This window comes from Amblyraja radiata, chromosome 37 (assembly GCF_010909765.2).
Source record: "Amblyraja radiata isolate CabotCenter1 chromosome 37, sAmbRad1.1.pri, whole genome shotgun sequence".
Taxonomy (NCBI): Eukaryota; Metazoa; Chordata; class Chondrichthyes; order Rajiformes; family Rajidae; genus Amblyraja; species Amblyraja radiata.
The window spans coordinates 13,745,458-13,758,766 of record NC_045992.1 but is presented as its reverse complement, the minus strand read 5'-3'; the positions used below and the strand labels follow the sequence as shown (position 1 = coordinate 13,758,766).

At 42.5% G+C, this 13,309-nt stretch overlaps 1 protein-coding gene across 1 annotated transcript in view; it reads left to right on the top strand.

Moving 5' to 3' along the window:
* Nucleotides 1-13,309, top strand: part of LOC116966357 (transmembrane protein 150A-like) — a 56,588-nt gene that overhangs the window by 29,042 nt on the left and 14,237 nt on the right. The window contains exons 2-3 of the mRNA XM_033012538.1: nt 5,297-5,344; nt 7,465-7,536. Coding sequence (XP_032868429.1) covers nt 5,297-5,344; nt 7,465-7,536 — 120 coding nt within the window. The remainder of the gene's footprint in view (nt 1-5,296; nt 5,345-7,464; nt 7,537-13,309) is intronic.

Sequence of the window (13,309 nt, the reverse complement as noted above, 5' to 3'; positions counted from 1 at the left end):
TTCGGTTTTCATCTCTGTTCTGCGCTGACTATAGAATTTCTCCTTCCTTATAGATAGCTGGTACATTTTAATTTGATCATAACACTGAGCAGTTTAGTTTGATCAGAGCATGGCACTATTTGGCCTCAACATCTTAATTCCCTGTTATTTCAGCAATGCCATTAATACCCTAATACCTCGGTAGCCTTGTTCACTGATGTTCTGTAGTTGAACACTGTTGAATTTACAAAAACTTCCTGGCCTGCCTTGGAACCACTGTTAGACAATGCAGCTATTTCCATAATGTATATTCCTATCCTTAGGGAGATATTTTCAAAGTGTTCAAAATGTTTGCAATCACACCTTGCCTCAAACATCCACCATCCACCAATCTACTTCTGTGCATTTAAATTGAGTGAGATTGAAACCTCTTCCCTGATTATCCTGGAAAATGTCCCAAGACTCTTTGGAAGAGAATTCTCAAATAAAATTTGACACTGAGTCCCATGAAGGTGTACAGTACAGTACAGGAAGCCACGCAGAATTAAAAAAAAAGTAGGTTTGAAATATCTTAGAGGGAGTGGCGGTGGTTTGGAGAGGTTTCAAGGAGGGAACCCCAGCTAAGGTATTTGAAATATATTTACCTGATGTAGTATTGATTTAATAAACACTGTTGGAATGCATCTCAATAAACTGAATGGATTCTATGAGACAGAAATCCCTTTTCTTTTTTAGTTTACTGTCTTCCGATATTAAACGTTACTATTGTCAAAGTAAATTGGTTAATATTTTTCTTCACATTTATCTCTTCTAATTGTCCCCGGACTTAAGGGTCTGTCCCACTTTCACGACCTAATTCACGACCTTTATACTCGTGGATATTTTTCATCATGTTAGAAAAAACACCCCGACCTACTTGATGCCAAGGGTACCTACGACTAGCTTCACTGCCTGCTACGACCTACCTACGACCTCCTATGACCTCGTGATTACCATGCTGCGAGTATAAGTCACGGGGCAAACTCGGCAGAGGTCGTGAATTAGGTTGTGAAAGTGGGACAGGCCCTTTAGACTTGATTCCACTGCATGGAAGAGCAGTAAAATCTCTTTTTACTTTTAAAAATAAGTTTTTGCTACTTCTGATAAAATGGAGATATTGCAAAGGCAGAAGACCTGATGATAAATTTGACCTCATTATCTATGAATATTATGAATAAAGGAGGATTAAAACCAGCATCCTGATCCAAAACCTTTTCAATTGTAATTGCTAGTGAACTAAATTCACAGCTATACCCAAGCATTCCCCTTCCCATTCCCACACAGACCTTTCTGACCTCGGTCTCATCCATTGTCAGAGTGAGGCTAAACACAAATTGGAGGAGCAGCATCTTATATTTTGCTCGGGCAGCTTACAGCCCAGAGGTATGAATATTGATTTCTCTCACTTCAGGTAGACCAGGCATTAATAATAATAATAAAACATTTTTAGGCATTCCTTCTCTCTCTATCCCCCCATCTCACCTAAGTCACACTAGCTTCTCATTTTCACCCTACAAACAGCTTACAATGGCCTGTTTCATTTATCATCTCACTTTTTTGCAAATCTTTCATTCATTGTTCTTTATCTCTCCACATCACCATCTATATCTCTCGTTTCCCTTATTCCTAACCAGCCTGAAGAAGGGTTTTGACCCAAAACCTCACATTCCTTCTCTCCAGAGATGCTTACTGTCCCGCTGAGTTACTCCAGCTTCTTGTGTCTATCCCAAGCACCAACCCTTTGTTCCTTTGATAAGATACATTCATTGTTATATGGTATATAGTGTTCTTCATGGATCAGTCCAGGGCCTCAAAGGTTCCGCATATGTGGAGGAAGGAATGGAGAGTTGTCCATGTGTTAGCAAAACATGCTCCTGGGAACAGTGCGTTGTATTGACTGGACTGGGAAGTGATAAGAGGACATAGAAGAACTGAGGAGGCAAAACAAAGATGGATAAAGTTCAAGGGAAATGGGAAATCATTCATTTTGGATATGAGAAAAATAAATTAGAATAGTTTCTTGCTAGTGGCATTCTGGGTGTAGTTTTGAGTATCTACAAATCAATGTTTCATAACTTCTTTCCTAAAGCTCCACACCTTTCTGCTACTCCTTCCTTGTTTAAGAATATTTATATCTACTGGCAAAAACACTGTCATGTGTTCTTGTTTATCCACATATGGATCAGTGTCAAATTTTGTTTGATAACCAGTGTAAAGGGCCTTGGGCCATTTCTCTCGGGAGGTTATTCTTCAGATTCAATACTGACCTGACATTGCAAAAATTCATTGGATCTTCTCCTGTTTCCATCACTTGGTCCACTACTGTCTAATACCTTTCCCTTTAAGGTAGTGGAAGGTAAGACCTTTTTTTCACCCAGTTTTATTCCACCAGGGAGGACTTACCTTCCACTACCTGCAACCTCTGGCAACCAGCTTCAACTAGCATCGCAACCGGCTTCAACTAAAAAATCACCGATTTTTAAAACGGCAACCTATTTTTAGACGCGGCCGGTTTTGAATTTCTTTGAAATAATCGCCGGAACATAGAAGAAGCGGAAACCACTTTTCGACCATTAGGGAGACTGACAAAAACCTCTGGGAACCACACGTAAACCTTGGGTGGGGCGCAAAGTCTCCAGAGGTTTCCGTTCAGGTTTCCTAAGTGGGACAAGGCATAGTCATACACTGTGGAAACAGGACCTTCGGTACAACTTGCCCACACAGCCCAACATGTCCCATCTACACTAGTCCCACCTGCCTGCATTTGGCCCATATCCCTATAAACCAACTTATCCACGTGCCTGTCCAAATGTTCCTTAAACGTTGCGCTAATGCCTGCCTCAACTATCTCCTCCAGTAGCTCATTCCATACACTACCCACCCTTTGTGTAAAAAAGGTACCCCTCGGCTTCCTATTAAAACTTCCCCATTCACCTTAAACCTATGTCCTCTGGTTCTCAATTCCCCTGCTCTGGGCAAGAGACTGTGCGTTTTACCCGATCTATTTTGAGTCACCCAAGTGATTTTGTACACTTCTATAAGATCACCTCCTCATCCTCCCGCACTCCAAGGGATAGTCCTAGCCTGCTCAACCTCTCCCTATAGCTCGGACCCTTGAGTTCTGGCAACATCCTCGTAAATCTTCTCTGCACTCTGTCCACCGTGACACCATCTTTCCTATAACATGGTGCCCAAAACTGAACACAATACTCTAAATGTGGCCTCACCGACATCTTGTATAACTGCAACGTGACCTCCCAACTTCTATACTCAATACTCTGACTAATGAAGGCCAAAAAAGGGATAGTCTTTCAGATTCATTTTCAGTTATGGGACATTGAACTTTTTTAACACTTGTTAAGACACAAAAGGCCGGAGTAACTCAACGGGTCAGACAGCATCTTCTAAGTCTTCTAAGAACACTTGTATATTATAAAAGGTTTTAGAAGTAGGGGAAGGGATTGAAGATTTGGAAAAAAGGATCTGGAATGTGGGAGTTGGCAAAAAGGTAAAGTTTTCGACTTTATTTTAATGAATGTTCACGTGGAATACCTGACCTGATATCAGCTGTCAGGATTGAAGTAAAAGGACAAAACAGAAGAAAGACATTATAGACCTTACATTTAGAATAATGCCCTCTCTAACATATCCTGTCATACTCTTGCGTTTGATAAAATATAAAGTTGTAGCGGCTCGCAAGGGTCGGGCCATTTCCACTATCGAACCCCTCGACACGGGAATGGATGAGTCTGGGGGCAGCCCTTAGTTACAGGGATAGAGGGAGGTTGCACCTAAACCCCTGCCCTTTACCCCAAAGATCCTACAGCGAGCAAGATCGACCGCTCGACGAAAAAGACGTAGTACGGTCATGGGCAGATTCATGGGTAATTTTTGGCCCCATTTCCGTAACCGGCTTCCGGCTCCGCACCAAAGATCCCGTAGGATAATAGTGCGGAGACGGAAGCCGGTTACGGAAACATCCTCGTAAAAATAAAAGTTATTTGGTAAAAATCTTCTCCTCATTTTCAGAATTATAATTTATTAACACAAACAGTTCCCCAGCAACATTGATTACACTGCGAGTTGAGTCGGGTCGGGTCGGGTCCGGTTACTGAAATGGATGAAAAAAAGGCCCACGTTCCGTTCCGTTACGTACTACACGTCAGCCCATTGCATTTAACAGGATTGGTCTAACTTGCTCCGCTATAAGATCTTTGCTTTATCCCTGTTGCAGACTCTTGTAGACTCGTCTGGTCAGGAGAAGGACAGTGATTTAAATACCTCCCGAAGCACCTGGCTCCTCGCCTTCACTTCGGGATTATCGTCACGCCACAAAGTCAAGCAATATTAATCCAATTCTTGACTTTACTCCAAGTTTAGATGCACACACTGGAGTTATTGTTCTCTCCATGTGGCATCCTTGCCCTCTTAAATAACTTATTGTCTGGATACCACATTCTCTACTTTCCAATTAAGATTTATGATATATAAGTACAGCTGAAAGTGTTTCAAATTAATTTTCCACACAACACAGTTCAAAGGAGCGAAGGAGAGAGAACAAAACATTCCATAACCGTGGCAGGGTTTCAGCCTCAAAATACTGGACTGTCACTCGCCCCTCTCCTGTTCCTCCACAAAGCAATGGCGTCCAGATGAAATATATTCGTACTGGAGACAGACACAAAAATCTGGAGTAACTCAGCGGATCAGGCAGCATCTCTGGAAAAAATGAACAGGTGACGTTTCAGGTCGAGACCCTTCTTCAGACTCGAAGAAGGGTCTCGACCCGAAACGCCACCTATTCCTCTTCTCCAGAGATGCTGCCTGACCCGCTGAGTTACTCCAGCTTTTTGCGTCTATCTTCGGTTTAAACCAGAATCTGCAGTTTATTCTGGTTTGACTTCAGCATCAGAATCAATGAAAAAGCAATATCTCTGTTTTCTAGAGTTGAGGAAACATTTTACTTTGCATAAACCGGAGACAATATTTTGACGGTATGATTTCCTTGATGTGCTTGCAGTTTAGCTTCTGAAGTGGGAGCTTAATTTATACCGACTGATGACAATGCACAAGTTGACTGAGATAGAGCCATTTGCATTTCCACAGGATGGATGAGAATTACCGGAGAGTGAAATGTTGTCAAACAAGGTTCTATGTCAAACGTGTTTCCATCACATCAGAGGATTGTCATGGTTACATCGGTTGTGACGTTGAATGTATTTTGGGAGGGTTAATTGCTGTCAACAGCTTTCCTAACGGTCTCTGTTTCTCTTTACAGCTATGGTCTTGCCCGGGCTAATGACCATGTGTGTCCCTTGAGCAACTGGTGAGTTGACTTTTTTAAATTTATTAATTTATTAAAACCAAGTAAATGTAGCTTGAAATGTTGGTGCTGCCCTCTCCAGCTATAGCCACCCCAATCAAACGAGAGCTTCCTGAAGCCAGTGCATCAAACCTTATTTGCACTGTTAAGAGGTTTTCTCTTAGTTGAACGCTGGCTTTAGACAATAGCATATTACTGAACCATTGTCAGTAGTTGCCATGCAATGGTTTCAGTTCAGTTTAGTTTATCGTCATGTGTACCGAGGTACAGTGACAAGCTTTTGTAACATGCTAAGCAGTCAGCGGAAAGACAATACATGATTACAATCGAGCCGTCCACAGTGTATAGATACATGATAAGGGAAGGGCATACTGTTCACTGCTTACAAGCGGCAATATATCAAGTGGCGAGATGGGAGAGGAAAGAGATAGCCCCGTCTAGAATACTTCATTCATTTTTGCACATGACTCCTTATGAAGATAGACAAAAATACTGGAGAAACTCAGCGGGTGAGGCAGCATCTATGGAGCGAAGGAAACAGGCAACGTTTCAGGTCGAAACCCTTCCTTATGAAGAATCTACCGGTCTTAATTGCGGCACAAAATGAATTTAAATCGAATGGACACATAGCAGAAACTAAGTTTATATTCAGTTCAGTTTAGTTTATTGTCACATGTACCGAGGTACAGTGAAAAGCTGTTGTGCCTGCTATCCAGTCAGCAGAAAGACAATACAGGATTACAATCATTTACCATTCACAGTGTGTAGATACTTGATAAGGGAATAACGTTTACTGCAAGGTAAAGGTATTGTGTCGTGTATAGAAGGTTTGATTACATTTATAACGGATTTATCAGAGTATGTAGTAGCCATTTAGCTTAACTCAGTATGTTATAACTACGTTTAAGAAGGAACTGCAGATGCTGGAAAATCGAAGGTAGACAAAAATGCTGGAGAAACTCAACGGGTGAGGCAGCATCTATGGAGCGAAGGAAATAGGCAACGTTTCGGGCCGAAACCCTTCTTCAGACTGATGTGAGGGTGGGGAGGAAGAAAGGAAGAGGTGGAGCCAGAGGGCTGAGGGAGAGCTGAGAAGGGGAGGAGAAAGTAAGGACTACCTGAAATTAGAGAAGTCAATGTTCATACCGCTGGGGTGCAAACTGCCCAAGCGAAATATGAGGTGCTGCTCCTCCAATGTACGGTGGTCCTCACTCTGGCCATGGAGGAGGCCCAGGACAGAAAGGTCCGATTTGGAATGGGAGGGGGAGTTGAAGAACTATAACCAGTTATCTTTAAATTTTATCTGCCTGTAATTCTGGCGCAGACTCCCAAGGAGCTTAGTTTAGTTTTATGAAGATCGTGGGAGAGACATAGTTTTCGACCATGCACGAGCATGACCACGAGGTTGTTTGAAACGTACTTATACAAGAAGAAACTTTTATGATTAATCTTACTGCTTGCACTACTACAATAAATAAACTATTAATCAAGAGACTGTTTTTGGAAGATTCAGCTTTCGATGGCATTGAATGTCTCATGGAGAGCTCGTGGGTGCGTATAGATTACCTTCTGATCCACGGTCACCAATTAAGGTGACTATCACGGACTAAATCCTTGTCACTGTCACTGCAGAGCAGATACAGATTCTGTTGGGAAATTCAGGACAAATGAACATGAACATTCAGAAGTGGGATCAGAAGATATTATTATGCACAAAGGGTAATAGCAATCTGGAACTCTTAAAAACGATAGGATCTCCGACAATGAAAACTTTCATGACTGAGGTTTTTTTTAATTGGGTAATGTGTCAGTGAGTATAGATTAAAGGAGATAAATGGGAATTTAAGTGTAGATTAGATAGGAACCAACTGAATGAAGGAATAAGCCTGAGGCATTGAATGATCTACTAATGTTTCTTATGAAACAAGACTAAAGAGGATTGGAGTGAGATCGAATAAGTGAGACTATTTGATGCCAAATTGTGTTCTTTGGAGTTCTTGCTTAATACTGAACTGTTTAAAAAAGATGTCTGAATCATGTAATCATGAAGCAAAAGTAAGCAAGCTTGTCTTAGACTGCTTGCGTATAAATTATCTGAGGTGTCTGCTCTCTTTTTTTTGCAGGGTGTACAATCGTACTTGTTCTGTTCAAGTCTTGGTGAAATGTTGTGCAATTGAAAACATGCCATTCGTAAGGTAAGGAGAGGATCGCAATGATCTTAGCAGTAATGCTTATGAATTCAAGACAGACAGGTACTCCAACATCATACGTTCTCAGAAATCCCAATATTGTGTAGGAAGGAATTGCAGATGCTAGTTTTAACTGAAGATAGACACAAAAGGCTGGAGTAACTCAGCGGGTCAGACAGCATCTCTGGAGAAAAGGAATAGGTGACGTTTTGGGTCGTGACTCGTCTTTAGTCTGAAGAAGGGTCTCGACCCGAAATGTTACCTATTCCTTTTCTTCAGAGATGCTGTCTGACGCACTGAGTTACTCCAGCCTTTTGTTAATCCTAATATTGTGGTTAATTTGATTGAGATATCAAAAAATTATGAAGGGTGGTGACAATAATTGATAGAATAAGACGTGTTTCCATAAATCTAAGGGCTTAAGATGGGACAACAAAGTTTAAACATTAGAAATTTGGAACGCAAAGCAATGAAAAAGAATTACAGAGACTTACAAGGTTGGATGGTTCATTGGCAATGTTAGTGGAGGAGACCATGGTTAAGATGGTACTCATTTTATGAACCACTAAGGTCACCATATGGACAAAGAGAGGATGTACACATTTTCTCTTGTTTGTTCACCTGCTGTCACATTGGGAAGAACAAACAAGATGGTCGCCCCTTTACAGGAAGGAAGTGGAAGTTTTGGAAGGGGTGAAGAGGAGGAGGGTGAAGAACAGAATGGTGCCTGGATTAGAGGATATTAACTGCAGGGTCAGGTTGGATAGACTGAGATTGTTTCCTCTGGAACATTGGAGGTTGAGGGTAGACCAGATAGAAGTATATATAATTATAAGAGACATGGATAGGCTCGACAATCAGAACATTTTTCCCAGGAACAAAGTATCAAATACTGGAATGCATTGCCTTAAAGGGTGAGGGACGGTTTAAAAGAGATGTGTAGGGCAAGTTTTTTTACACAGAAGGTGCAGTAGTGGGTACCTGGATTGCATTGCCTGGGGTAATGGTGGAGACAGGTATGATAATGGCATTTTTAGAGGCTTTTGGATAGGTATGTGGATATGCAGGAAATGGAGGGATATGGATTATGTGCAGGTAAATACGAGTTGGTCTTGATATCATATTCAGCATGGACATTGTGGGCCGAAGGGCTTATTTCTGTGCTGTCCTGTTCTATGCTCTATATGTTAACTATGTATATTTTCTGTATACAAGTAATTGATTTAACCTACCCGTAAGGATCCCTCTGAGGCCTTTATCTTAGAATAAAGGGAGGTCATTTAAGACTGAGATGAGAAAAAACTTTTTCACCCAGAGAGTTGTGAATTTGTGGAATTCCCTGCCACAGAGGGCAGTGGAGGCCAAGTCACTGGATGAATTTAAGAGAGAGTTAGGTAGAGCTCTAGGGGCTAGTGGAGTCAGGGGATTTGGGGAGAAGGCAGGCACGGGTTATTGATAGGAAAAGATCAGCCATGATCATAATGAATGGCGGTGCTGGCTCGAAGGGCCGAATGGCCTCCTCCTGCACCTATTTTCTATGTTTCTATGTTTCTATGATTGTCCTGTGATAGTCAATATCCGAGGAGCGAAGGGCCTGACCATTCTGTGCAAGGAATCAGATCGAACATTTGAGGGCCATGTCCCATGCATGAATAATTTCGTAGGTAGTCGAAGGACAAGAGTGTATTAGAACCAACTAGCAGGACAACCGCTTGGAATTATTTTCTGCTGCTTGTGTGGAAGGTAACCTCAGCATAAATTATTTAAGATGACTGCCCTGTTTCTGCAGTGTGATTTTTATGTAATTCCATGCCACCAACATTAGTTAACTGAAGAAATTCTGTCAGATCAGTTAGTATCAAAATTAGAATGACAGGTTAACAACTTCACCTCATTAGAATAGTCATTGTCTTGAGTACAATATGGAAAACACACAGCTTCTTCTTGCTGCTATCAAAATTTTGAATGGTCCTGTCATGAGCTAGGGTGTAGCCCAGATCTTCCAACCTACCTTGTTGAGCACCTTGCACTTTTAAAAAAAAATCTGCACTTTATAATTGTAATGCTCTAACACCACAAAATTCTGCACTCAGGCATTTATCTCTTTACACCAGCCGTTGTACTTTTGTATGGCTTGATTGAACTCATGCATTGTATAACTTGACTGCATATAGCATGCAAACAACTTTTTTCACGGTATTTTGATACGCGTGACAACAATAAACCTATACTAATACAGAAACTGTGAACTCTTTGTAAATCAAAATGCATAAAATTGCAGCCACAAGACATTTTGATAAATCTCCTTTTCGGGCGTATGCATGCTTTCTTTCAGCATTCCAAGCTGCGTAAAAAAGTGGCACTGTGTACTTACATATGATTATTTGTTAGTTTGTTCTGATAATACATATATTTATGCCTTATAGTCATGGGGGACTAGAGAAGACGAGGAGGTCCCAGTCATTGTAAGGCAGAGGTCCTCGACTACCAAAGCAATTGTTTGTTCATGAGAGAATGCTGGGAGAACAGCAGAGGGGAGGGGTGAGTGAGTAAAAAAGTGTGGCCCAATGGTTAGTGTTTACACTTCACAACTTCAGAGACCCCAGTTTAATCCTGACCCTAGGGGTTGTCTGTTGATCTTGCTGGCCTTCCACCCTGCACTCGACCACTTGGACAACAGACTCATGGGCGGCAGGCTGTTGTTCATCTGCATGATGCGTGACGTTAATGCTATCATCCCTTCCATACTCATCATAAACCCCTGAGAACTAGTTCCTAATGCAACTGGGTCCTCAAATTCCTCATCTTCCTCCTTTGCAGACTTTAATCAGTGCCATTGTTGGGCAGGACATGTAGCAGCCTGAAGTCCCACAACACTAGGTTCAGGAACAGCTACTTTCCTATAATTATCAAGTCCTTGAACTGACATGGACAATCCAAACTCTACCTGGGCAATGGAACAGCATGAAACACCATTGCAGCACAATGGACCTGTTTTCCATTTTGCACCAATTTCTGCACCAATTTTTGCACCAATTCTTGTTTTGCACCAATTCTTGTTTTGCACCAATTCTTGTTTTGCACCAATTCTTGTTTTGCGGTCTCTTTCTGCTCATTCTTGTCTTGCAGAATATATGTGCAATTCATACATCATTTATAATTTTGTCTGCTGTCTGAGTCTATGTGTGTGTGTGATGCTGTTGCAAGCAAGGTGTGCATTATACCTGTACCTCACAACACTTGCGCATATGATAATGAACTCAACTTGACTCTGGGTGGTGCGGATTGGACCAGATTGTTAGAATACACCGATTTAAACACAATAAAGACAAGACAATGGTTGCCAATTACCAAGTAGTGGTCTAACTATACCAGTCCTCATTCCTCGAGATAGCTTGGACTCATTATTCCTATCCACCTAGTCCTTGTCTCACCCTTATCTCCCAATCTCAAAGCGATAAAAACAATTAACATTCTACGCAAAGGCCTGCTGGATCTCCCAGTTACTAACCATTCTAACTCCTCTTCCCATTCCCACTACCAGTCTGAAGAAGGGTCTCAACCCAAAACGTCACCCATTCCTTCTCTCCAGAGATGATGCCTGTCCAGTTGAGTCACTCCAGCTTTTTGTGTCTACCCACACTGACCTTTCTGTCCTGGGCCTCCTCCATTGCCAGGGTCAGATGCGAACAGGAGGAACAGCACTCATATTCTGCTTAGGGAGTTTATAACCTAATGGTATGAACATTGAATTCTCCAATTTCAGGTAACTAATCTGCATACAAACCCTCCCTTTTTTTGCCCCTATCTTCCCTGCACCCCACTTAGAGTTGCAGCTTTTCCCCTTCCCCATTCAAGCAAAGAGAGATAGCGGTGCAAGATCAAAAGGAATAGGAGTAGAATTAGGCCATTCGGCCCATCAAGTCTATTCCGCCATTCAATCATGGCTGATCTATCCCTCCCTCCTAACCCCATTCTCCTGCCTTCTCCCCATAATCTCTGACACTCATACTAATCAAGAATCTATCTATCTCTGCCTTAAAAATATCCACTGACTTGGCCTCCACAGCCTTGTGTGGCAATAAATTCCACAGATTCACCACCCTCTGACTAAAGAAAATTTTCCTCATCTCCTTCCTAAAATAATGTCCGTTAATTCTGAGGCTATGATCTCTAGTCCTACACTCTCCCACTAGTGGAAACATCCTCTCCACATTCACTCTATCCAAGCCTTTCACTATTCTGTATGTTTCAATGAGGTTCCCCCCTCATTCTTCTAAACTCCAGCGACTACAGGCCCAGTGTCGACAAATGCTCATCGTAGGTTACTGTAATGTATTGCAATATAGTGAATTGTGCTGGTCATAGCAGTGTATCAGTGCATAAAATATGCAGCCAAAGAAAAATATTGGAGTATACTGATAGTGGTTGTGTACCAGTGTGTCATCATCATCAGCGGTCACTCGAAACAAATATGACTGTCCTCTTTTGGGAGGATGCCTGTGCGTGACTTTGTTTAACGTGGGGAGACTGGTGCACAGACAGCCACCACACAGTCCTTGACAGATCTGGGTCAGGATCCAGTGGCATGGAGTCCAAGACGACCGGAGACCCTTTTCTGCTGCAGCCTTCATCCGCCTTCCCAGCCGTTGTGACGCTCCACTAAGGTCAGCCATCATCCTCCGCCTGTTCCACCGCTGAGATCTTGGTTGGATTGCTCTTTGTCAGGGGCCTCCCCCTCGACCTTACCGCCATGGGTGGCCCTACCAGGAGAATAGCTCCAGACGGCATCGCTCTCAGGATCTCAGGACCACACAAGCTTCTCCACCACGACAAGGTGACAATCCACAGAGAAGGTGCCAGTGTGTACTGCCAATGAAAGCATACTGGTGGTGTTAAAGGATGTACTGCAGTGAAGAAATAAGGAGCCGCAGATGCTGGTTTACAAAGGAGTAACTCAGTGAGTTAAGGGCCTGTCCCACTTGGCTGTCATTTGCGCCTCACACAGATGGCGCACGAATATTTTGTGCATCACAAAATCCTAGGAAGGCACGCGCGGCCGCACGTCACTGCCTATGTCATCGCGCACCATACGCGCATCACGTGCGTGTCACAACGCGCGCATCGTGCGTAGTGACGTGTAAATAAAGACGCGTAAATTACGCGCAAATGATGACCAATTTGGACTTAAGGTAGCAGCATTGGAGAATGTGGGTGGGTGACATTTCTGGGCTGAAGAAAGATCACGGCCCGAAACGTCACTTATCCATGTTTAGTAATGCTGCTTGACCCACCGAGTTACTCCAGCATTTTGTGTCAGTACTGGAGTGAACTTGTGGTGCAAATGACCTAGAGTTGAATCTGAGTAGCAAAGGCAACTTTCTTGAAACACTCCATGTGGTTTCCCTGAGGAGTATGAGTTGTACCGAAACTAAAGTGTACGTTGATACATTGCGGTGAGATAAGCCCAATGCCTCGCAGTTTGTGTTGAGTCTTTGCTCGATAATGTTGCTGAATATAACCACTGCTAATATGAAACAGGTGGAGTTAAAGCCCCTGGCAAGGGAGAGGCATTCATCAAGTAATGGTTTTGTTATTTGTCACGAGCAACTCAAAAACAGGCAGAGATGTTCGATGGTATGGAGCGCTGATGTACTTAATGTAATCGAAAAGCAAAAGCTGTAGACCCAATCTGAATTGCTTCTTCCTGGGACAGGAACGGTATCTTTGGATTGAACTTTTACAATTAATACATCTAATTGATGATCTTTCAAGAAAC